Source organism: Cucumis sativus, chromosome 1, assembly GCF_000004075.3.
Source record: "Cucumis sativus cultivar 9930 chromosome 1, Cucumber_9930_V3, whole genome shotgun sequence".
NCBI lineage: Eukaryota > Viridiplantae > Streptophyta > Magnoliopsida > Cucurbitales > Cucurbitaceae > Cucumis > Cucumis sativus.
In genome coordinates, this window is record NC_026655.2 from 13,955,957 (window position 1) to 13,979,638 (window position 23,682).

General features: G+C 32.0%; 2 protein-coding genes across 2 annotated transcripts; both read right to left on the bottom strand.

Annotated features, from left to right (window-relative positions):
- Positions 1-14,680: 14,680 nt before the first annotated feature.
- LOC116402967 (serine/threonine-protein phosphatase 7 long form homolog) lies at positions 14,681-20,211 on the bottom strand. The gene is made up of 5 exons (XM_031883601.1): positions 20,069-20,211; positions 15,682-16,493; positions 15,515-15,602; positions 15,044-15,442; positions 14,681-14,967 (listed from the first exon to the last, which is right to left on the bottom strand). The coding sequence occupies exons 2-5, from the start codon at positions 16,065-16,067 to the stop codon at positions 14,809-14,811; spliced, it is 1,032 nt and encodes a 343-aa protein (XP_031739461.1). The 5' UTR covers positions 16,068-16,493; positions 20,069-20,211; the 3' UTR covers positions 14,681-14,808.
- LOC116404107 lies at positions 17,526-18,695 on the bottom strand. The gene has a single exon (XM_031886330.1). The coding sequence runs from the start codon at positions 18,693-18,695 to the stop codon at positions 17,526-17,528; it is 1,170 nt and encodes a 389-aa protein (XP_031742190.1).
- Positions 20,212-23,682: the final 3,471 nt, after the last annotated feature.

Here is a 23,682-nt window from a genome sequence, read left to right on the forward strand (position 1 = left end):
CTGACGGTGTGGTTTAGCTTTTAGGTTGTTTGCTTTTGGATATAGATCAAAACAATGGCGTGGTTTAGTTTGTTTAGCTCAATCAAAAGATCATTAAGAACTTGTTCAATCAAGTTGATTTTCTGTTGTTGCTGGTGTTTTCAATTAATTTAATAGCATGAGACTTTCTCTTGCTTTTTAGCTACTTTATGCTTAAAGTTAATTTAAAGTATTCTCTGGATATGCTTCATGTTTTGTTGACTATGTTGAAAAGCTAACCATTTAAAACTTCTAAAAACTATATTTTAATTTAAAGTATTTTCTTTTTTTATTCTTGCAGTGATTTTGAATAACTTGCTCTTTTTGAATGGCTTCTTTCTTGATATGGTTTACTTAGTTTTAGTGAATTAACACTTATGCAATTGAGAATAAATGTGCTGGTGCTTAGCTTAGTTAGTTGTCATGAATTCTTCATCTAGAAACCTTCATGTTGGTCTTAGTAAACAAAGTTACAATTTTGTGGAGCAGTGTGGCTATGGAAATTGATTGGATATGATGGTAGAATGAGCCCTCTTACTTTTGAAAATTAATCCATGACTCGGATGAGAAATAGCGGATCTTGTGATATTCTTGGATTGGATTAGTTTCTAATTGTGTTGTAATTATGCTCATTTTTATTTGTAAACATATCAAAATATTTACTTACATCTTTGACATATCAAAAGGCTTAGCTGAATAATTCTACCAAAGAGGTATGATTAGGAAATTATCTATGCACTTGTTTAGAAATTAAACCACTCTCTATTATCTTAGCAAATATCTAATATACCAAGTCAACAAAGTTCATTTGCAGGTACTTTATATTTTGTTAGACAAAGTTTCTAAATAGTTTTTATATAGAAGGCCTTTTATTGGTTCCTCTTTCCATTGCTAAGTTTGACGAGATTGAAAATGTTAGAAACTTAGACATATTTACTTGTATTACAGAGATTTACTTCGACAATATTTGTTCTATAGCTTGTACAACTATCTTGTTGATTTTTCTTGAATGAATCATGTATTTAAGATCAATCAGTTTTTTTTGTTCGTCTACCTTTTGTAGTTATTGCATATGGTATATTAGATAGTTTTTTTTGTTGACTGAGTCTTTATAGTTCTTCACATTTAAGTCCTCAATGCTATATGCTAGTTGGAGTTATCAAGTAATCTAAGTATTAACTTTAATATTTTTGGTTTCATATTAGATTGATACAAGGAGTTCATATATATAGTCAATTCGAGTTGGATGAAGTGCGCATGGAGCTTGCTGATTTTTTGGGTGGCCACATTTGATTTTATGGTGATTTAAATATATTTTGGGTTAGATAAACAAATTTTTGTTGATACTAGATATATATAGGTCTGATATTTTGTTAATATCTAGGTGAATTAGTTTAGTTGATATTTTTGTTGATACACCTATAGTTAGGCTGTTGTTGTTAGAAAAGTTAGGCTAACTATACATGTATGTATAGATATTATATGTGTTAAAATATTATTAAAAGTTCTTTGATGGAAATTAAAGTTAGTTCATTCAATTGTTCAACAAGTGTGTACTTTAGCACATTTGTACACGTACTCGATCTCTTGCATTACTTATATACATTTGGCTTCAAAATAGGTGCACAAAACATTATGAAGATATTTTAAAATATATAATTTTTTGTAAAAAAAAAAAAAAAAAAACTTGACTTGCAAATTATGTCAAGAGTACGTACATTCTTGACATGCAAAAAATGTCAAGAAATCACATGTATTTGACATTTATAAACTATCAAGTATAACTTTACTTGATGCTTAGAATCTGTCAAACAAAATCACTCTTATTCTTGACACTGGATTACTTGACGATTAAAAAGTGTCAAGTAATCTCATATGTTTGACAACTTTTACCTGTCAAGTAAATTGGTCTTTTGACGCTTAAAAACAGTCAAGTATACCTTCCTTATTCTTGACACTGGATTAATTGACACTTTTAAAAGCGTCAAGTAAATTACTTGACAGTTTTAAAGTGTTAACTAAAACCGATTTTGTAGTAGTGTTATTTTGAGTATTAGCAGTTTTAAACATCTCATGATTTAAAAAACACATTCGCTTCATTAGATCTTAATACATACAAGTTGTTTTTAAGCTTGGTCGAAAAAATATGTACACTATTCTTTAACATGAACGCTTCATTTAAAGAAAAAAAATAACCGAGTACAATTGTTCAATAAGCAAAAATAAAAGAGAAATTAAGTTGATCTTAATCTTAGGAACTATGTTCAAGTTTTCTGAAAATAAGAATCTATTTCTGAAAGATAACTTAACATCTCCCACTGCACGACCTGAAATGACATCTCCCGTTCCAACCTTGAGAGTCATCTCATCCTCCTTGAGTTGCTTAAAGGAACTAGTTTCCTTTAAAGAAGAGCAAACATGGCTAGTGGCTCCTGAATCAAGTATCCAGACATTTTGGTGATTTTCCACTAAACATGTTTCTAAGACAAGTAAATCATATTTACTTTTTTTTTTTTTTTATTCTTCTTAAACATATCTTAGAGGGAGTCCATGATATGACGTGCAATGACCATGGTCTCGTGTGTCTTTGTTAATATGTCAAATATATTAGACAAGAGATAGACGTGGGCCTTGTCATTGGCCTTTGTCCAACGGTTATATGTATCCCTGACATTCTGAGATGCATTTCGAACAAGAGAAGGAGGACATTCCCCCATCAAGACGAAGTGTAGATCATCATTAACCATAATCATATTCAGGTTTAACTTCCACGTCGCATAATTTTCACTGATTAATTTTTTTGTTTTTAAGCAGTTGAATAATTGAAGAAGACATGTTGAAACAATCAATTGACCGTATTAATTATCTTTGTCTTAACCCATTAAAATAAAATAATCCAATCAATTCAGCAAAAACAAGCAATCAAAGAACATTAATCAAACAAATGATTTAGTTTTTGCAACGATACTTCAGAAGTTTATAGCAACAACCAATTGAAGGGTGATCAACTACTCCTCTCTTGAATTAAGACAATATCAGCTAATAACTAATACCAGAATAACTCATATTCCTATAGTTCTTTGCTACCGTTGTTTGGTCAAGGATTCATTAACTAACTTAATTCATCCCGTAAGTGTGACCCTACCATTTTCAGATCCCAGAGGTACGCTTCAATATGGCACCAAAAGGAAAGACAAGTGTTGAAGATTAACCTAAGAAATCCTATCCATTTATGGAGTTCGCGTTGTTCCGACTTCTATAATCAGGCCCTCAAAGGGATGGTCGCACTAAAACGACACGCAAACGGATCATAGAAATCTCACGGTGCAACCTAATGGAGGAGACCGTAGGATATGTTGACATGCGTCCTTCTCCCACTTACTATGAACATTTCCCTTATTCACCTTGTTATTGACACATACAAACACTCTCCGAAGGGAGGCCGCTCTCAAGGCGACATAAAACCGAGTATGAATCTCATGTATGAACTCTTAGGGACGTGAGAGCTTAAAATTGATATGTCATATATATCATTTTTCTCCCACTAAAATGTGCTATTAATTTAGGGTTTGTTGTACTTAGCTAAATTCCAGCTAAATGAATCTATCTAAATCTATTCTTATTATAACTCTTATAATAAAACATTACTATAAAGTTTCTAGGTGCATTAAACTATTTAATTTACCTAGTGACATCTCATTCTTAATAGGAATAAGGTAAATTCAACGCCAGTTTCGGGTTAGTTAACCGTCAACTTAAGTACCCCTAGCCTTAGACAGAACTTAAGTTCCCTTATAACCTTAAAACTTATTCACTCTTAAGGTTTCTAGGTGTATTAAACCATTTAATTTACCTAGTGACATCTTATGCTAATAGAAATAAGATTAATTCCACGACAGTTTTGATTCAGTTCCTAAGTAGGAGGTGTTCCGTAAACCATCAACTTCAGTACCTCCCACTTTAGACAGAACTTTACCGGTAAAGTTTCCTTATAACCTTATCCTATTTGTCCTACTTAGTTTCATTAAACTAAAAAAACATAATTCTAATCCTCTTAGAATTAATGTGATCTTAGGTCTATTTAATTTTTAAAAATTTTAAAAAACATAATTCTAATCGTGTGTTTTCATGCAACTTTTTGTTATAAGTTAACGGTTTCTAATTATAAAATTTTAAAACTATTATAAAATTACTTAATTAGTCCTATAATATGGATAATATTGAATAGGAAACTTTTAGACCAATCACAAATGGCCACGTCATTTACTAAATTAATGATGAAAAAATATATATAATTGAATTTGGGACTTATTATTAAAATTGAAAACATAAATTGGTTAATTCTGATAATGCCCCATGTTTTCATCCTAACCGTTGGATCAAGTTAATTATTTTGGTTCAATTAAATATTATTTACTTGGGCTAAGTTCAATTGAGCCCAAAAATAAGCTTAATTGAACCTAAAGCTTTATGGTTGAGCCCATGGGTCTGGTCCATGGACCAACTAGGAGTTCTCCTCATTTGTAAGAGGTTGAAATTTTTTTATTCCACAAGGTCTAGAGAGAATTCTTCCAAGAGCTAGAAGACTCCCTAACTCCTGAATTCGACCATATTTGAAGGTTGAAGCTCCTTTGAAGTTACAAGCTTTCTTCCAAGACTCCAACTTACCTCGAAGATTGAAGCTTTTTTGAAGATACAAAACTTTCTTCCAAGACTCCAACTTCAAGAACATCACCTGTTTCACTTCCTTAAATCAAGCATAAACATCAAATCGAGAGAGAGTCGGATGATCAAATTCTAGAGATCGAACCACATCGCATCAAATCAACAAAAATACAACATCAACTCAAGTTCAATTCCACAAACCAAATTTATTCAAAAATCTCATTCGAACAAATTGGCACGTCCAGTGAGACATCTCTACCTCTCATCTCTCTCTCGTCATCTAGATCTACAAGCAAACCAATTTCATCAAAGAAAGCTGCATCCAAATCTTATGTTTCAAGCGACGCTTACACAGGATCTGTCATCCACAGTCATTCAAAAGGCATCATTCAAAAGCAGGATCAATATTCTTTCATCGCGTAGAGCATCCTTAAGCAACTTGTGGAATCTCCTAAAAGTGAGATCATCATCAAAGAAAATCCTTTGGTCGACAACTCTACTCTTGCTTCTGATCTATTAAAGCAAGAATCGAACCTTAAAGTAGTGTCTGTCATGATGGCCGATGTAACTGTTGAGGCCACCAGGGCGGAGATTGAAAGGAAAATCAATTTTCTAATGAAAGCTATCGAGGAGCGAGAACATGAAATTGCTGCCTTGAAAAACCAAATGAAATCTTGTGAAACTGCTGAGTCAAGTAAGAGTACTCATGTTGTCAAAGCTGACCATAAAGGAAAAGTTGTGTTGCAGGAAAATCAGACGCAACAGTCCATCTCTATCACCTCCTTGTTAATCCAACAATTGTAGGATATGATCACAAGCTCCATAAGAGCTCAGTACGGAGGACCGCCACAAACTTCTTTTATGTACTCCAAGCCATATACCAAGAGAATCAATGACCTGCTAATGCCTATTGGGTATCAACCTCCAAAGTTTCAACAATTCGACGGAAAGGGCAATCCAAAGTAACACATTGCTTACTTTGTTGAAACATGTGACAACGCAGGATCAAAAGGAGACCAACTAGTCAGACAGTTCGTTCGAAACTTGAAATCAAATGCTTTCGAATGGTTTACTAATCTGGAGCCAGAATTCATTGACAATTGGGAACAACTGGAAAAGGAGTTCCTCAACCGCTTCTATAGCACTAGGCACTCTGTAAGCATGATGGAGCTTACAAACACGAGATAATGAAAGGGAATTGGCTACATAAATTGATGGAGAGCTTTAAGCTTGGATTACAAAGACAAGCTCACAGAACTTTCTGTAGTGGAGATGTGCACCCAAGGCATGCACTGGGAACTTCTCTATATTTTGCAGGGAATAAAATCTCGTAGATTTGAAGAAACTAGCAACTCGCGCCCATGACATGAAGTTGAGCATCGCTAATAGGGGAACTAAAGATTTCTTAATCTCTGGAGTGAAAGAGGGGAAGAATGAAATCAACGACAAAGAAAAATCATAAATAGTGTCATTAATGAGTCTATGGTTGTTCATGAGTCTCCATTGAAATCTTTCTCCAAACGAAAAGAAACAAAATTGAAAGAAAGCACGATGACGAAGAGAAACATCATCCAACTCTAAAAGAAAGGCAAAAAACATTTATCCATTTCCCGACTCTGATGTTGTAGACATGTTAAAGCAGCTGCTAGACAAACAACTTATTCAGCTGCCAGAATGCAAACGATCGAAACAAGCAGGAAAAGTAAATGATCCTAACTACCGTAAGTACCATCAGATCATAAGTCATCCTATTGAAAAATGTTTCGTGTTGAAATGAGTTGATTCAGAAGTTGGCTCGTGAAAAGAAAATTGAATTGGATATGGATGAAGTAGCTCAGACGAATCATATTGCAGTTGAGATGACTTCAAGTGTTTCGCCATCAATGATGCCTTATGATCAATGGAAAAGCTTGATCCAGTTTGGGACTTCCAAACCTATACTTGTTCGATTCCAACAAAAGATTGTAACAACGGACTCTCAAAATAAAGAAAAGCATGTTGAAAGATGATTGCGAAGGATGGTTAGTTGCGATTCGTAAAAAAGGGAGACAACCAAATTCCATTCAAATGAAGTCGCACTTCTATCAGAAGCATGGAAAAGGAAGCAACTCTCATAAAAAGGAGAAAATAAATGAGAAGATGTGGAAGTCTAAGCTTATCAAAGGAAAAGATGAGGACTTCTTCCGACCTCGGTGATCGATAACTTTGATAGAATTCTTCCCAAGAAGCTTCCTTGATGATCATCCAAACGAAGTATTAGAAGTCACTACATGTCATACTGTCAGCATAAAAAAAGTCGACAACAATTATGCATCTTCTGAAGAAATCAACAATTTAAATGAAATTAAGCAAAAAAACTTCTGTCTTTGATCGTATCAAGCCTTCAACCACTCGATCTTCAATATTTCAAAGATTGAGTATGGCCATGAAAGAAGAAGAAAACCAATGTCCAATGTCTACTTTCACTCGAACTTGAGCTTTCAAAAGGCTAAGTATCTTCACATCAAAGAAAGATCGACCTTCAACATCTGCTTTTGATCGTCTAAAGATGTCAAGCGATCAACACGAAAGAGAGATGAAAACTTTAAAGGTACAATCATTTCATGAAAAAAAAAAACGATGAGATTCACAGTACAGTCATGTCCCATCACGCAAGAAGAGGAAGTTGTCTGTTGACATAAATACAGAAGGTTCCTTGATAGTAAAGTCAAGAGTTATTATATTCACAAATTCTACAAATAAAGAAGGTGAACAAATCTTTGATGGAAATATGAGTTGTTAAATATGTGAACTCCTTATTGCAAGAGCCTAAACTACATAGTGCTCCTAGCCCACAAGAGTTTAAAAGGTGAATGAAAAAAAAAAAACTTGAACTACGTTATGACTTGATCCCTACATTATAAAGGGTACGTAGGTAGCTTAAAGGAAACTTTAAGTTCAGTCCAGCTAAATAAACTTGAACTATATCATGACTTGATTCTTTTCTTCAAAGGATATTCATCTCTACTAAAAAATCATAACAAATTGGGGGCAAATCCCTAAATTCAAGCTGTTCATCCCTAGTAACGATGTGATGCAATAAATTGAAGATGTACACAATTTGTGCAAAGACTATATACAAGTTGAGTGCATGTAAAAAAAAAAAAGAGTCTTAAAATCAAGCTCAAAGGCTTCATTTATGATCCCTCGTATTCAAGCTTGAAGGTTTCATTGATGATTCCTCATATTCAAGCTCAGAGGCTTCATTGATGATTTCTTATATTCAAGCTTGAAGGCTGCATCGATGCTACAACTTCACCTCTTTGAGAGGATGACGATGGTACAACACCAAGAGGATGAAGATCGTGCAGCTCCAAGAGGACGACGATCGTGCAACTTCAAGAGGATGACAATCATGCAACTTCAAGAAAACAACGATCGTGCAGCTTCGCCTTCACCTCTCTAAGATGACAACAATGGTGTAGCACCGCTTCTGCCTCTCCAAGAAGATTCATACAATGCTAAAGCTTCAGTCTCTACTTCATCTTCAATGTGTTGCAACCGAGCGGATTCATCTTCATCTTCTTCAAAGATTTGCAATCGAGAGGATTCATCTTCATCTTCTTCAAAGATTTGCAATCGAGAGGATTCATCTTCATCTTCTCTAAGGTGCTTCAACCGAAGAGGAATCATCTTCCTCTTCTCCCAGGTGTTGCAATCGAAGAGGATTCATCTTCATCTTATTCTATATGTCATAGCTGAGAGCATTCATCTTTATATTCTCCCAGGTACCGCAGTCATGAGGATTCATCTTCATCTTCTTCCATGTGTTGCAGCCAAGAGGATTCATCTTCATCTTCTCCTATGTGTTGCAGCCAAGAGGATTCATCTTCATCTTCTCCCATGTGTTGCAACCAAGATGATTCATCTTCATCTTCTCTTAAGTGTCGCAGCCGATAGGATTCATCTTCATCTTCTCCCATGTGAAGCAGCCGATAGGATTCATCTTCATCTTCTCCCATGTGCTGCAACCGATAGGATTCATCTTTATCTCCTCTAAGGTGTTGTAAGCGAGAGGATTCATCTTCTTCTTCCCCAATGTGTCACAGCCGAGACGATTCATCTTTATCTTCTCTCATGTACCGCACTAAGAAGAAAGAAGAAAAAAAAAAAGAAAGAAGAAAAAGAAAAAGACAAAACGAAAGAAGAGGAAGAAGAAAGAAGAAGATGAAGATGAAGATGAAGATGAAGATGAAGAAGAAGATAAAGAAGAAGAAGAAAGAAGAAGAAAATCAAAAAGAAAGAAGAAAAAGAAAAGAAAGAAGAAGAAGAAAGAAGAAAAAGAAGAAAAGAAGAGGAAAAAGTTGAAAAAAATAACAAAAAAGAAAAAAAGAAAGAAGTAAAAAAACAAAAACAAAAACAAAAAAAACAAGAACGAAGAAGCTCAATCGCTGACGGCGAAGCAGAACCAAGATGCTTGATCGCTCCTACAAAGGAGGTGGATCTGACGGTAAAAGTCTGATCGTCCCCTAGAAGTAGTTGGATTGTTGACGGCAAAGAAGCACGATCGCTCCTACTAGGAAGGTGGATCTGACGGCAAAACCTCGATCGTCCCCTAGAAGAAGTTGGATCTCTGATGACGAAGAACCCAATCGCTCCTACTAGGGAGGTGGATTTGATGGGAAAAGCCCGATCGTCCCCTAGAAGAAGTTGCATCACTGATGGTGAAGAAACCCGATCGCTCCTACTAGAGAGGTAGATCTAACGGAAAAATTTTGATCATCCCCTAGAAGAAGTTGGATCACTGACGGCAAAGAAGCCCAATCTCTTCTACTAGGAAGGTGGATCTGACGACAAAAGTCCTCGTACCCTAAAAGAAGTTGGATCACTGACGATAAAGAAGTCAGATCACTCCTACTAGGAAGGTGGATCTTACGGCAAAAGTCTGATCGTCCCCAAGAAGAAGTTGGATAGCTAACAACAAAGAAGTTCAATTGCTCCTACTAGGGAGGTGGGTTTGAAGGGCAAAAGCCTGATCGTCCCTGTCGCGACGTGGAGCGGCCAACTTCCCCGTTTATTTTATCTTAATAAATAATTTTGGAGTCACCACCAATCATATTAAGGTGTGATTGGTCACCAAAAAAGAAAAAAATGGTCTACGTAAATTCAGAGATTTAAGTTCGGGAGTCAGTTGTGTGTAGGGAAGGTGTTAGCACCCTACAACACCCACAGAATGGTTACCCAATTTTATCTTTTAAATTAAATATAGGGGTTCACATAAGAAAGTTTTTATTTAGGTTTTGTTTAAATGTCTCATGTTTATCAATTCATATCGAAGAAAAATGAAGTTTATTTTTGTTTTAAAATATTTTTATTCATCTTAAGAATATTAAGATACCAAAACTTGATATTTTAATCTTTATCATAGGTGTTTAATGAAAATTTTCATATATCTAGAATTAATAAATTCATAGAAAATACAACTCAGTCTCATTTAAAATATGAAATGTGTTTATTTAAAAACAATATATTAATTAAATTTCAAACGGAAAAATTTCATGTATTCATGGATTTTAAATTATAAAATCCATAAAAAAACAATACTTTTTCTCCAATTTACATTATTATATTTAAATTAAAAAATGAATGATAACAATGACAAAACATTATGAAATTTGAAAAATACTTAAGTGTAATATGCTAAGATAAAATAAATACATTGATAATATATGCAAAATGTAAAAGATATTAATGTAGGATGCAAGATAATTAATTAATACAACACATGCAAGATAATTAATTAATTGAAAATGATGCAAAATAATTGATTAATGCATAATGCAAAATAATTAATTAATGCATAATCAAATGAGGGCCAAATGGATATCAAATAATAATTAACAGTTGAATGTCAAAGTAGGTTTGACCCAATATGCAAATAAATAATATTGCAAATAAATAATCACACCAAAATGAATATCAAATAATTATAGCCAGATGCATACTGATTAATTAATACATCATGCAAATAATTAGAATGAGTGAGTGAAAATGTCACATACAAGTTGCTAATTAATTAATAGGCCAAATGAAAAATGGGTGTTGCCAAATATTAATTATATCATGGATAATTATTAACATGGATAATATATGGATAGCAGTAATTATCAACGCAGTATGCCATATGGATATATGGATAAAGTAATTAACAAAGACAGTAAAATGGATGCCAATGAAGAATGAGTATTACCAAATACATGATGCTAATTGATTAATTATGCATAATTATTAAGGCATGTCATATGGATATAAGTGATTAACTGTAAAATTGGTGTCAATGAAAAATAAGTATCCAAATACAAATACAAAATGGATGTCAATAATAAAAGGAAATCACCACAGAATGGATGCCCAATAATAAAAGGAAATTAACACAATGATACCCAACAATTAAAAAGAAATTAACATACAACAGAATGTTCAATATTTAAAAAATAAAAAAATAAAAATTTAATATATAATGGAAGGTAGAATGCTCAGTATTAAAAAAATACAAATAATTAAATTAACATGTCAAATGACGGTAAAATGATGAACACAACAGTTCATAATTAAAAGCAGTATCATTAAGCATGAATAAAAAGAGAAAAAAAAAAAACTTACCAGCAGGTCTGCCCTTAAATGCTAAAGGTTATTCCTTTTGATCTTCTTTCACTCTTCATCTCTTTCTAAATTCTCAAATAATAAAAAAAAAATTTCCTTTCTTTTTTTTTTCCTTCCCTTTTTATAGGGCAATGTCCATTGTTTTTTTAGATCATGAGATGGAGTACAAACTACAGAAAAATAAGAAGAAAGTGGGAGAGTGGGAGAAAGTGATAGAGTGGGTGAAAGTGGGGGAGTGATGACGAAGAAAATGGATGGTTGAGAAAAAATAGGAAGGAAACAACCCTTTTATTTTTATTTTTATTTTTTATTTCTAAATGTATTTTTTTTTTATTATTTTTGTTTTTAAAATATAAATTTAAAATTCAAATTCAAATTCAAATTCAAATTTAATTTCTTTTTCTTTTTCTTTTATAATAAATAAATATAGGACAAAATACGATATCTACAGTCCCCTAGAAGAAGTTTGATCACTGGCGGTGAAGAAGTTTGATCGAGGAGGTAGATCTAATGGCAAAAGTCTGATAGTCCCCTAGTAAAAGTTGGATCGTTGACGGCAAAGTCATCTCTGCAAACGATTGAAAAAAAAAAAGAAGAAGAAAAGATGAAGAAGTTCTTACCTTTATCTCTAGTAAAAAAGCAAAAAACAAAAAAAGAGGAGGAAGAGAGAAAAGGAGAAGAAAAGTTTTTCATACCTTTTTGTTGTTGGATGAGGAATAAATGGTCAGGGTGCGAGTCTATTTATAAGGCCAAAAAATTCAATTCCTAAAAGAATTATGAATGATATTTAATCATCTTTTTAAAACAAACTCAATCCCTATAAGGAATAGGAATGATTTTTTTTTTAAAATAAAGAAAAGATAATCCAATTATCTTATCATATTTTAAATTATTTCATTTTTGGGATAAATCTCGGATTTAATTTTTTGAGATATTTAAAATATTTAAATATTTCAACATTTAAAAAACAATTATTATTCTCAGTTTTAAAATTAAAATCTAGGTTGAAAATTCAAGTCAAATTAACTTGCATATATGACCTCCTTTTTATCTTAAACTTAAATCGAAGTCATAAATCCAACTTTATCTCAAGATTGAGGGCCTCATTTTATCTCAAATTAAAATTGGTGATTCCAAATTCTTGTGCATCCTCAAGATAAATTAAGGTACGGTAGAAACTTTATCCTTATTTCAAATTAAAATTTTGGTTATGTTCCAAATTTTACATTTTTTAAAAAAAAATCATATTAAAATTTTTTATCCTTAAATAAAATTATATTGCAGATAAAACTTTGAAATTTTTAAGGTTTCACCCTATTTCAACCCTTATTTCAAATTTAAATCATACTATATTCATAGTTTGATTAATTTGATATGTTAAATTGAGCAAAAAAAAAAAAAAAAAAAACTCGTATTTTGACTTCAAATTTATCTTTTTTTAGAGATTCATTCACCCATATACGTGCATAAATCTTGAAAAATGGACTTCTGTTGAATAGAAAATCTTTAGACCAATCACAAATGACAACGTCATTTACTAAATTAATGATGAAACATATTTATAACTGAATTGGAGACTTATTAAAATAATTAATGTGTCCCAAATTAAAATTTAAAACATAAATTGGTCAATTTTGACAATGGCACATGTTTTCATCCTAACCATTGGATCAAGTTAATTATTTTGCTTCAATTAAATATTATTTACTTGGGCTAAGTTCAATTGAGCCAAAAAAATGAACTTAATTAAGCCCAAATGCTAAATATAACACAAATCCATGTGGTTGAGCCCATGGATCTAGTCCACGAACCAATCAGGCTTAAGACCATAAAACTCACCAGAGAACTCTACAAATAAAGGAATTCTCCTCATTTGTAAGATGTTGGAAATTTTTGACTTTAGAGGTCTAGAGAATTCTCCCAAGAGTTAAAAGACTTCCTAATTCCTGAAAATTGAAGCTCCTTTTTGAAAATACAAGTGTTCTTCAAAAACTCCAACTTCCCTTGAAGATTGAAGCTTCTTTGAAGATACAAAACTTTCTCTAAGAGTCCAACTTCAAGAACATCACGTGTTTCGCTTCCCCAATTCAAACGTAAGCATCCAGTCGAGAGAGAATCAAATGATCAATCTCTAGAGATCGAACCACATCGCATCAAACAAAAATATAACATCAACTCAAATTCAACTCCACGAAGCAAATTTCTTCGAAAATCTCATGCAAACACATCCTATGGTTTAATTAATCAAAATAAATTTTAATTAAAAAAATAAATCATGCAGCATGCTAAACATTACATTAATATAACAATTATATTAATCCATGGATGTAATATGCTGAATGAAAATTGATTTTCATCTTAATTAATACAACACTTTAAATATAACAAATTATATTTAACTAAGTAATGTCATGCATCATGCTTATCCAATTTCATATTTTTTAAATATCAACATACTTTAAAAACTCATGAAATTCAAAATCATGCATTAAAACAAAATATTATAACATTTATAGTATATAAAAATGCATGAACTATATGACTATATGCTTAAAAACTCATGCATGATAATTATAATCCTAAGGTGCGATTTTAAACTATATGACATACACTATGTATATAATTAATTTAATCAAACATCACATGTAATAGTAGATTAAATAACAAAATGGACCGAATATGGCACCCCTAAAAATTAATACAAAAGAAAATTTAAAAAAAAAAACACATAAGCAAGGTTCAAACACACGACCACCAACTTCAAATGAAAAAGATCAACCACTGCACCAGTTATCATGTATTGTTACAAATGACACACGGAAAACATGATTGTTTTGAAAAATAATGTGTTTTGTGAAAGTATTTTGAAAAATAGGGTTGTTGGGAAAGAAATTATAAGAATAAGGTTGTTTCCCAAACTATTTTCAAAAATAGGTGTTTTTTTGAAATTGAAGGGGTACACGACTTCCAAATGAAATTGAACGAATGCACGACTTCCTAAATGCACATGTCAACACATTTGACCACTTCGCTCCACGTATGCACGAGTTTGACCCACGTGGACGTGGGTACACGACTTCCTAAATAATTGTTTGTAAAATTATTATATTTTAAAAGATTAACAAAATTAGTTTTTGTTTAAATGGCCAAATTTTTGGTAGTTTATGTTTATTATGAACAAATTAAAAAAATAAACCAAAGGTAAACACATCATTAGTGATATCTTATAAGAATTTTGAACGTTTTTTTTTAATACTTGGTTCTCTACTTTTAAAAAATATATATTATATATTGATATTATTAAGAATACTCCTACATCTAAATCATATATTAGCAACTTCTAATTTATAATTAATTTAAAAAAGTTCAACTTTTTATTTATATAACTTGAATAAGTTCTAGCAAAATTTAAAAACACTTAAATTATACAACTTAAGAAGCTTCCCCATCTCCCTCTACGACATCATCGCCTTGTCGTCGTCGTCACCGTCGAATGCGTCTACGATCTGTGTCGGCAACATTTAAACGTCGAGTCCGCTGAACAAGGTTGTCTATATCTCCCATGACTTCGTCACACATTGGACTAAAAATTTCAAAATTGTTTTCCATGGAGACTCGACGTACGTCTTCAACAAAATTATTCTGAACGATTGTAAATAATATAATTAAAAAATGTTCATGTTTGTATTAAATTTATAAATCATATTAAAACTATTACCATGCAATAACAGTAAGCGCCATCAGGTGTCATGAAGCGTCGGGTAATCGACGTGTACCAGAAAAAGTAGTTATCTGATACTGTCAGCTTCTGTGTTGCTTCTGCTTCGGCACAAAAATTATTTCGTGAATGCCACATTGCTATATGCTCTGCATGAATCCTACTCCAATCTTGATCGTGCTTGCCTCTTAAATCAATTTGGTGTAGGCCCTGATCTGTGGAGCAAAACTCTGGTGGCATTTGTAGCATATGGAACTGTCGCAATACACGATCTGCTTGATGCTTCTCAACGAGATGAAAGCAAATCATAGGACCCACATATGTCCACATCGCTTGACCGTTATGACATTGACGTGGAAGCAATGCCATAATGTGGGACGTGTATGGTGTCCAATTAATCTGTTAAAAAAAACGAACATAAGGAAACAACAAAAAACATGCCTACGCAATATTGGTATAATATTTTACTACCTGAGAGTTGATCAGCCGATCAAAAAACATTCGGTAGGTGATCAACATATTTGCTGACAGTTCTGACAATGGTATAACGCCGCTCCATCTAATGTGAGAAATGAAATCATTAATAAGTTATAAACCCTGCAAATTTTACTAAATATATATATATATATATAAAATACCTGAAACTCAAAGGTCGACCAACTGACACCTCAACTGGTACTTGTGGTGCCAGAATAGGAAATCTGTCATACGCCCATACTTGCAACAATATTAATGGGCCAGCAATCTCTAAAGATCGTGCATTACTCGCTCGACACAATTCCCTATACAACCATGCGAGGCATGCAGCGCCCCAAGCATACGTACCAGCCTGGTCAAAATTAATTAAAAGCGGGAGGAACATACAGTGGACCAGGGTGTTTGATTTGTCTGCAAATAGAAAGCCTCCAATTAACTGCATAATGTATGCACGAGCGTATCTTTGAACGCTCACTACATCAGCATCCGGTGGCAATTCTGTGAACTGTTCTGCCAACCAAGGAAGGCTCAATCGTTGACCTTTCATTTCAGGTGGACGAACTCCCAAGTAATCCTCACATAGTACCTTCCAGTCATATAATAACGACCCTACCACAGGCTCACCATCCACAGGTAACCCTAACTGAACTGCAACATCCTATAGGGTGATCGTGCATTCCCCACAAGGCATATGAAATGTGTGGGTCTCTGGTCTCCAACGCTCGACCAGAGTAGTAATCAAATGCCAGTCCAACTGCATAAATCCTATTTGGGAAGCCCATAGAAATCCAGCAGCCTCTAAATATGGTACAATACGCTGATCAAATGGGATCGTACGCTGAGATGCTGCCTCTCTTCGTCGACAACTCAAAACAACTGTGGAGGATGCCTCCCATATAGACTGTGAACGATGGGATGGTTGTAGATATAGCTGTGTAGGATCACTCGGCCCAGGTTCCATTATGCAAATAACCTAAAAAATATCGAAATACTATGAGGATCAATTGACCCAAATTCCATTACATGATTACAATATTATAAATTTAAGTTATTAATTTTACATACCAATAAATCATAATTAAACTATTCATCAAATATTAAGATATACATCAAACAATTACATAGAAGTTATGCATTAATAATTACATCAAACCCTAAAATAATTACATATCAGTGTCTTGAAGAAGAAGCACGTTGAGGACAAGTACGTCTATTATGTCCTTCTACTTTACAGATCGTGCATCTAATTGATTGACTAGACTCTTTCCAATCCATTTCATTTTGGATCCTTGTAGTTCTTGGTCGACCGGGTCCTTTAAGTAAGTCCGCATTGGGGCGAACTTCAGTGAATGATATCTCTGGCCAATAATCTGAGTGTTGGATTGGATGGAAGCGACCGTCATAACAACGTTTGAATGTCGACAACAAGTAGCATTCATCAATGTATGGTACGTATGTCAAGTGCATGTAATTACAAATTGCAATTACATGCGAACACGGAATCTTAAACGACTGCCACTTATTGCAAGAACATGTCCCTTCCATCAAACTTACTACCTGTGTGTGTTGGCCTTTGTAGGGAGAAATCATACTCATACCCGTGTGAACCTCAAATGTCTGGGTTTCTCTATCAATGGATGTCACTGAATGTGCAGAATCTCGTTTTTCCCACTTCTTAAGCTTTCTTATCGCATATTCCGTATAAATATCACCACGATCGAGTGCTTCACTTATCTCAGCTCGCCGACGTTCGAAATAAAGGATTGTGCGATAAAATGTTAGTCTAACCAAAGAAGTGATGGGTAACATTCGAGCTCCTTTAAATACACCGTTCATACATTCAGCTGCATTGCTTGTCATCCACCCATATCGAGACCCATTGTCATGTGACTGAGTCCATTTTTCCACGTCAATATCTTCAAAAAACTCAAGACACTCTGGGTTCAATCGTTGTAGTTCTTTCATTATTTTTATAAATTTGCGCCTTTGGTGTTGATTACCTGCCCTAAACACCAAGTTGCTTTGATTTATATTTCTGATTGAAGTTGCTAGCAACATGACGAAGACAATATCGATGGACAGCTCGAGGTTCACTCCAACCTACCTCTTCATTGTTAATGGCAGAAAGAATGCCCCTATGTCTGTCAGAGATCAAGCAAATACCATATTGATCAGTAACGTATTCGCGAAGTGCATGAAGAAACCATGACCAACTAGACGTGTTTTTCCCTTCCACTATAGCAAATGCAAGAGGAAATATATGACCATTTGCATCAATCGATAAGGCAGTTAACATTTTTCCCTTATACTTTCCATACAAATGGGTTCCGTCGATCTGAATTAATGGTCTACAATGCTTGAACCCTTCTATTGCAGGACCAAATGACCAGAAAACCCTTCCAAAAATGGTTGTACCTGGTACATCGGATGGAAGAAAAAACCAATCAACTCGAGTTCCCGGATTATAATGTACAACAGCACTCAACCAGTATGGAAGCTCATTATATGATTTCTCCCAATCACCAAAAACTGTTATCAAAGCTTTTTTCTTCGCTTGCCAAACTCGTCCATACTTAACACTGTAACCGTATTGTTGTTTTATGATTTCCACAAGCACAGGCACAGTAATAGTAGGATCGGCTTTCACCATGTTTTGAATTTGAACACTCATGAAATTTGAATCTAACTGTGAGTGATCTTGTGTTAGATTTGAGTACAAACACGAGTGCTCTCCTTGGAGCTTAGTTATCTCAAACAATCCGTGGCTCTTACGCTTCGTAGCACGTAACCTCCAGTTGCAGCCATTACTCCACTGTTTGCATCGAATATTCCACAAATGTTGGTTTGATTTGACTACAACAATTTCATAGTGTTGTGTCACACAATACCTCTTAACAGCCAACATAAGATCTTCCTTAGAGTCAAATATCATTCCCTTCTGTATTAAACAAGATGTGTCAACAGATACATTTCTATCTGTCAATGTACAACCTTGTTCACAAACAGAATTCGCAATGTCCCAATCTATTTGTGTAAATATATTGGACGGGATCATTTCATTCTCTTCCTCTATATTTTCTTCATTACCAAATAGTTCATCGACTTCTACATCTATATCACTATCTCCATCATTACCAGGTTCAAGAATAACTAAATCTTCAGGTCGCAACGACATATTTAATTAGCTGTTAAATACAAAAACGATCATCAGTTTAATGTATCTATTTATTTTATTAGTAATGTAGTGTACACAATAAAGTGTACACAGTAATGTATGGTTTACTTTTGGATTGATTGTTATTATTATTATTATTATTATTATGATTATTATTATTATTATTATTATTATTAAAGTTAAAAAAACAAAAAAAATACACTAAGGTTAATGGTGCATTAATTAGGTTTTCCTTTTAGATTTTTATTAATAATTGTATTTTTTAATAATAACCCCAATAATAATTATTATTATTATTTTTATTTTTATGTGTTATTATTATTATTATTATTTTTTCTTATTATTCTTATTATTATTGTTTTTATTATTATTATTATTAATCAAATCATTATTATTTTTACTATTATTTTTTTATTATTAGTCAAATCAAGATTATTTTTATTATTTTATTATTATTACTATTAGTCAAATCAATTGGGAAATAAAAAAAGTACATTTAACATTAATTAGGTTAGGTTTTGATTTTTATTAATAATTATTATTTCTAATAATAATAATAATAATTATTATTATTATTATTATTATTATTAGTCAAATCAATCGGGAAAGAAAAAAAAGTACATTTAACATTAATTAGGTTAGGTTTTGATTTTTTTTAATAATTATTATTTTTAATAATAATAATAATTATTATTATTATTAGTCAAATCAATCGGGAAACAAAAAAAAGTACATTTAACATTAATTAGGTTAGGTTTTGATTTTTATTAATAATTATTATTTTTAATAATAATAATAATAATTTTATTGTGATTATTATTATTATTATTAGTCAAATCAATCGGGAAAGAAAAAAAATACATTTAACATTAATTAGGTTAGATTTTGATTTTTATTAATAATTATTATTTTTAATAATAATAATAATAATTTTATTATAATTATTATTATTATTAGTCAAATCAATCGGGAAAGAAAAAAAGTACATTTAACCTTAATTAGGTTAGGTTTTGATTTTTATTAATAATTATTATTTTTAATAATAATAATAATAATTTTATTATTATTATTATTATTAATAAGGTCAAAATTCAAGGCATATAACAAAACTCAAAAGATATATCTAAATTCAAAGATATAACTAAATTCAAACATATAACTAAATTCAAAAATATAACTACATTAAAAAATATAACTAAATTAAAAAATATAACTAAATTAAAAAAAACATAACTAAATTCAAAATAACATAACTAAATTCAAAATAACATAACTAAATTAAAAAAATATAACTAAATTCAAACAATTTTTTTCCACAAAATAAGAAAATAAAATAACAAATCTAAATAAAATTAGGGTTAGAATAAACATACCTTGTGAAGATGAATGAGACAATGGAGGATAGGGGAAGCCTACAACAAAAAATAAATTATTTTATCAACATAATAATAAAATAAAATAATTTTAACAACAAAATCGTATACCCCGTCCACGATTTTTAGAAAAACATACCTTTATGACGAAATAGAAGAGGAAAAGTGAAGAGAGGAAGAGAAAATTTGAAAGGAAAAATGAATGAGAGGAAAAGAGAAGAGGGGAAGAGAAAATTTGAAGTTGGAAGGGAGAATGAAATAGGAAGAGAAAAGATGAAGAGGGGGAAAGGAAATATGAAGTTGGAATGAAGAATGGGTTAGAAAGAGGAAAGATGAAAGATGAAGAGAGAAAAAACTAGATGAAGGAAGAGGAAATATGAAGGAAGAGGAGAGGAAAGATGAAGGAAGAGGAAAGGAAAGAGGAAGGAAGAACGAAAAAGAGGAAGAGGAAAAGTTTAGAGAGGAAGGAAAAATTATTTGGAATGAAGGCAGAATGAGAGAAATTTAGGGTTTTTAAAATAGGCGAAGTCATGTACCCCGTACACGACTTCCTGCATGCGCGACACGTGTCCACACCCTCTAAACCCTACGTCCACCCGTGACCCTATGGTTGACTGGACTGTTGACCGTTGACTCATTGTACGGAAGTCGTGTACGGGGTACACAACTTCCACCATATGCGGCAAAATGTGCCAGTTGTACGGGAGTCGTGTACCGGGTACACGACTCCAGTCAGAAAACGTGGGCCGGGTCCACGACTCCACTCGGATATCGTAAGCCCGGTCCACGACACCAAATCGATTTGTGGAAGTCGTGTACCCCGTACACGACTTCAGTCACCTATTTTTGAAAATACTTTCCCAACTACCTTATTTTTTAAAATACTTTCCCAAAAGACATTATTTTTAAAAAAAATCCCGGAAAACATATATCTTAGTTTCAAATTTTCCTTTTTTTTTTAAAATCAAATCCGCTGTTACACCAAAAATCATCACTTCACAGCAACTCTCGTTATCGAATACCATTGAACGACACATACTTACATACTCGATTACAGAATTAAAATGTCCAAAACAACATGCCTTTATATCAATCAAATTAATGAGAAACTGTAATCTATGGTGCCAAAATCGAAAACATCTATTTTACAAACCACATTCCTAATGCAAAAGGAATCACCTAAGACAATCCACATTCCTAATGCAAAAGGAATCACCTAAGACAATGCAAATATTTATTCTCAATTAAAATTTGAGATGACTCTGATGCCAATTGAAGGAATAAAAAATTTATGGTAACAGAAGATTTTACAGAATCATTACTCAATTTAATTTGAGAATCCAAAAATACAAGTACATTGAAAAAAAATTAGAATCAAAACTCTAAATAAAAACTAAGCATGCTTTTTATTTAAAAGATACAGAGAACTTACTTTTGTTGACATCTCTGAATTTGTAAACCATCGAATTGGGACATCACCCGTCGTAGATGTTCCTATCTTTTAGGATGAAATTGGTTTGTGAGAACCAATTGGGATGGGAAAAATTTTAGAGGTATTTGAGAGAGCAAAAGCATTGGCTTTTTTTCTTAATCAATTTGTTTAAGAAAAATGTTTTCTTCTAGATATTTATACCACTCTTTCATTCGTAGAATAGAAAAATGAGTAGGAGAGGATCATGAGATTCTATTACAAATCTAGTAATTAATTAACAATTAATCAATTAGTTAATAATTAATTAAATGTGACACTTGCAAAAATGGAAAAATAAGTTATAATAGTTAAGTCCATAGCACACACATTTTATTATTTACAAAAATGAAGCACAGTCCACACATCAAGAGGTAAAATCTCATAAATGCTCTTGTTACTAATATACGTTTGATACACCTTATACACGTATGATATACCTAATACACCCCTTGATACACCCAATACATTTGATTGATACACTTGATGCACTTGATACTCTTTGATACACTTGATACCGAAACATTACTAATACGATACACTTGATACCGAAACATTACTAATACGATACACCTGATACACTGCAAATACATTTAATATTTTTCACTTATACAATCGATTGATTAAATGCACTTGACATGCTTGAAGTCCTACTTATACACTTGATATACTATTGATATACACTTGTAAACTTGATTCATATACTTGATAATGATTCACTTTACCGATATGCTTTAACAATATATTATTAATATACTTGATAATGATATATTGAGTTACATCATTCATATACTTGATAATACTCTAATGAACTGCATAAAATTTGAAAAAAAGAAAATCACGTAGTAAGTATATTAACCAACTAATACATATAATATAAGTATATCACAACACTGATATACAAAACTGAGACAAACTATAAAAAAAAATTGATGTAAAAAAATAAAACAAAATCATTTGAAATCAAATTTAAAAGATTAGTGCCTTAAAAAGTGGGAGCATAAATAAATAATGAGTATGACATTAAAAAGAATAAGAGAAATGAGTTATTGAAGGGTGGTTTAAGAATAATATCAAATTTAAGATGGAGAAGTGAAAATTTTGCCATATTTGCAAAATTCTAAAACAATGTGCTATAATTGCTATATCATATTCTCAAAATGCTATCTTATGCAATTTCCCTAATTAAATCCTATTTAAATCCTATTTAATTAATATTTCATTCAAATCTTATTTGAATCAATATCTCTCCACCATCTTATAAATTTATATTAATATAATTAATTAAATCATATTTAATTAATATTTCATTCAAATCTTATTTGAATGAATATCTTTTCAATATCTTATAGATTTATATTAATATAATTAATTAAATCATATTTAATTAATATTTCATTCAAATTTTATGTGAAGGAATGTCTCTCTAATATCTTATAAATTTAATTAAATAAAACTAAATTATTAATTAATTCTCCAATTAATTGATAGCTAAATTAAATATCTTATATTTAACTTAAATTAAATTTGAATCATATTCAAATATAAGTTTATCTCATCACCAATAATTTTAATATGAATCCAATTCACATTTGAACTCATTCAAATATTTTATTGGATCATTGCGTTTGTATCAAATACAAATTGAGTCATATCAATAGTGTTACCAAGATAAGGTACCTAGGCTTATTCCTATACTATAGACTCTTTAAGCTGATCTTGAACATTAATTCATGTATGTCTCTACATACTGTTCAAGACTCATTAAACAGCTTAAAATGTTAGTTTATTGGATTTTGGTTATTAAGACAAAACTAATATTATAATCAACAAAAATTATTACAATAATAATACTTTATTAATAACGGTCAATTTATTATATTTACAATCTACAAGTTTTAGGACATAAATCCTAATATCGTTGTCGCAAATGGAAGACGAAAGATAAGGGAAGTGAACAAGACCTTGACGTTTTCGAAGGGAAGACCGAAGATGGGGAAGTTGAACATAGATGCAAAGTGGTTTTGGTGATGAGAGAAAATGAGGGAAGAAGAGGGAAAAAATTAGGGGAAAATTGGGGAAAAAACCTAGGGTTTTTTTTTTTTAGAAATTGGGGGATAAAGGGAAATTTGGGAAAATTAAAAGA

Excerpts from the sequence above, each read along its gene's own strand:
- LOC116402967 (XM_031883601.1), bottom strand. The coding sequence starts at position 16,067 with ATGAAAGGTCAACGATTGAGCCTTCCTTGGTTGGCAGAACAGTTCACA. Across the intron at positions 15,443-15,514 it reads ATCGGCTGATCAACTCTCAG|ATTAATTGGACACCATACAC; the intron begins GTAGTAAAATAT and ends TTTTTTTAACAG. Across the intron at positions 14,968-15,043 it reads GCGCTTACTGTTATTGCATG|AATAATTTTGTTGAAGACGT; the intron begins GTAATAGTTTTA and ends ACAATCGTTCAG.
- LOC116404107 (XM_031886330.1), bottom strand. The coding sequence starts at position 18,695 with ATGTCGTTGCGACCTGAAGATTTAGTTATTCTTGAACCTGGTAATGAT.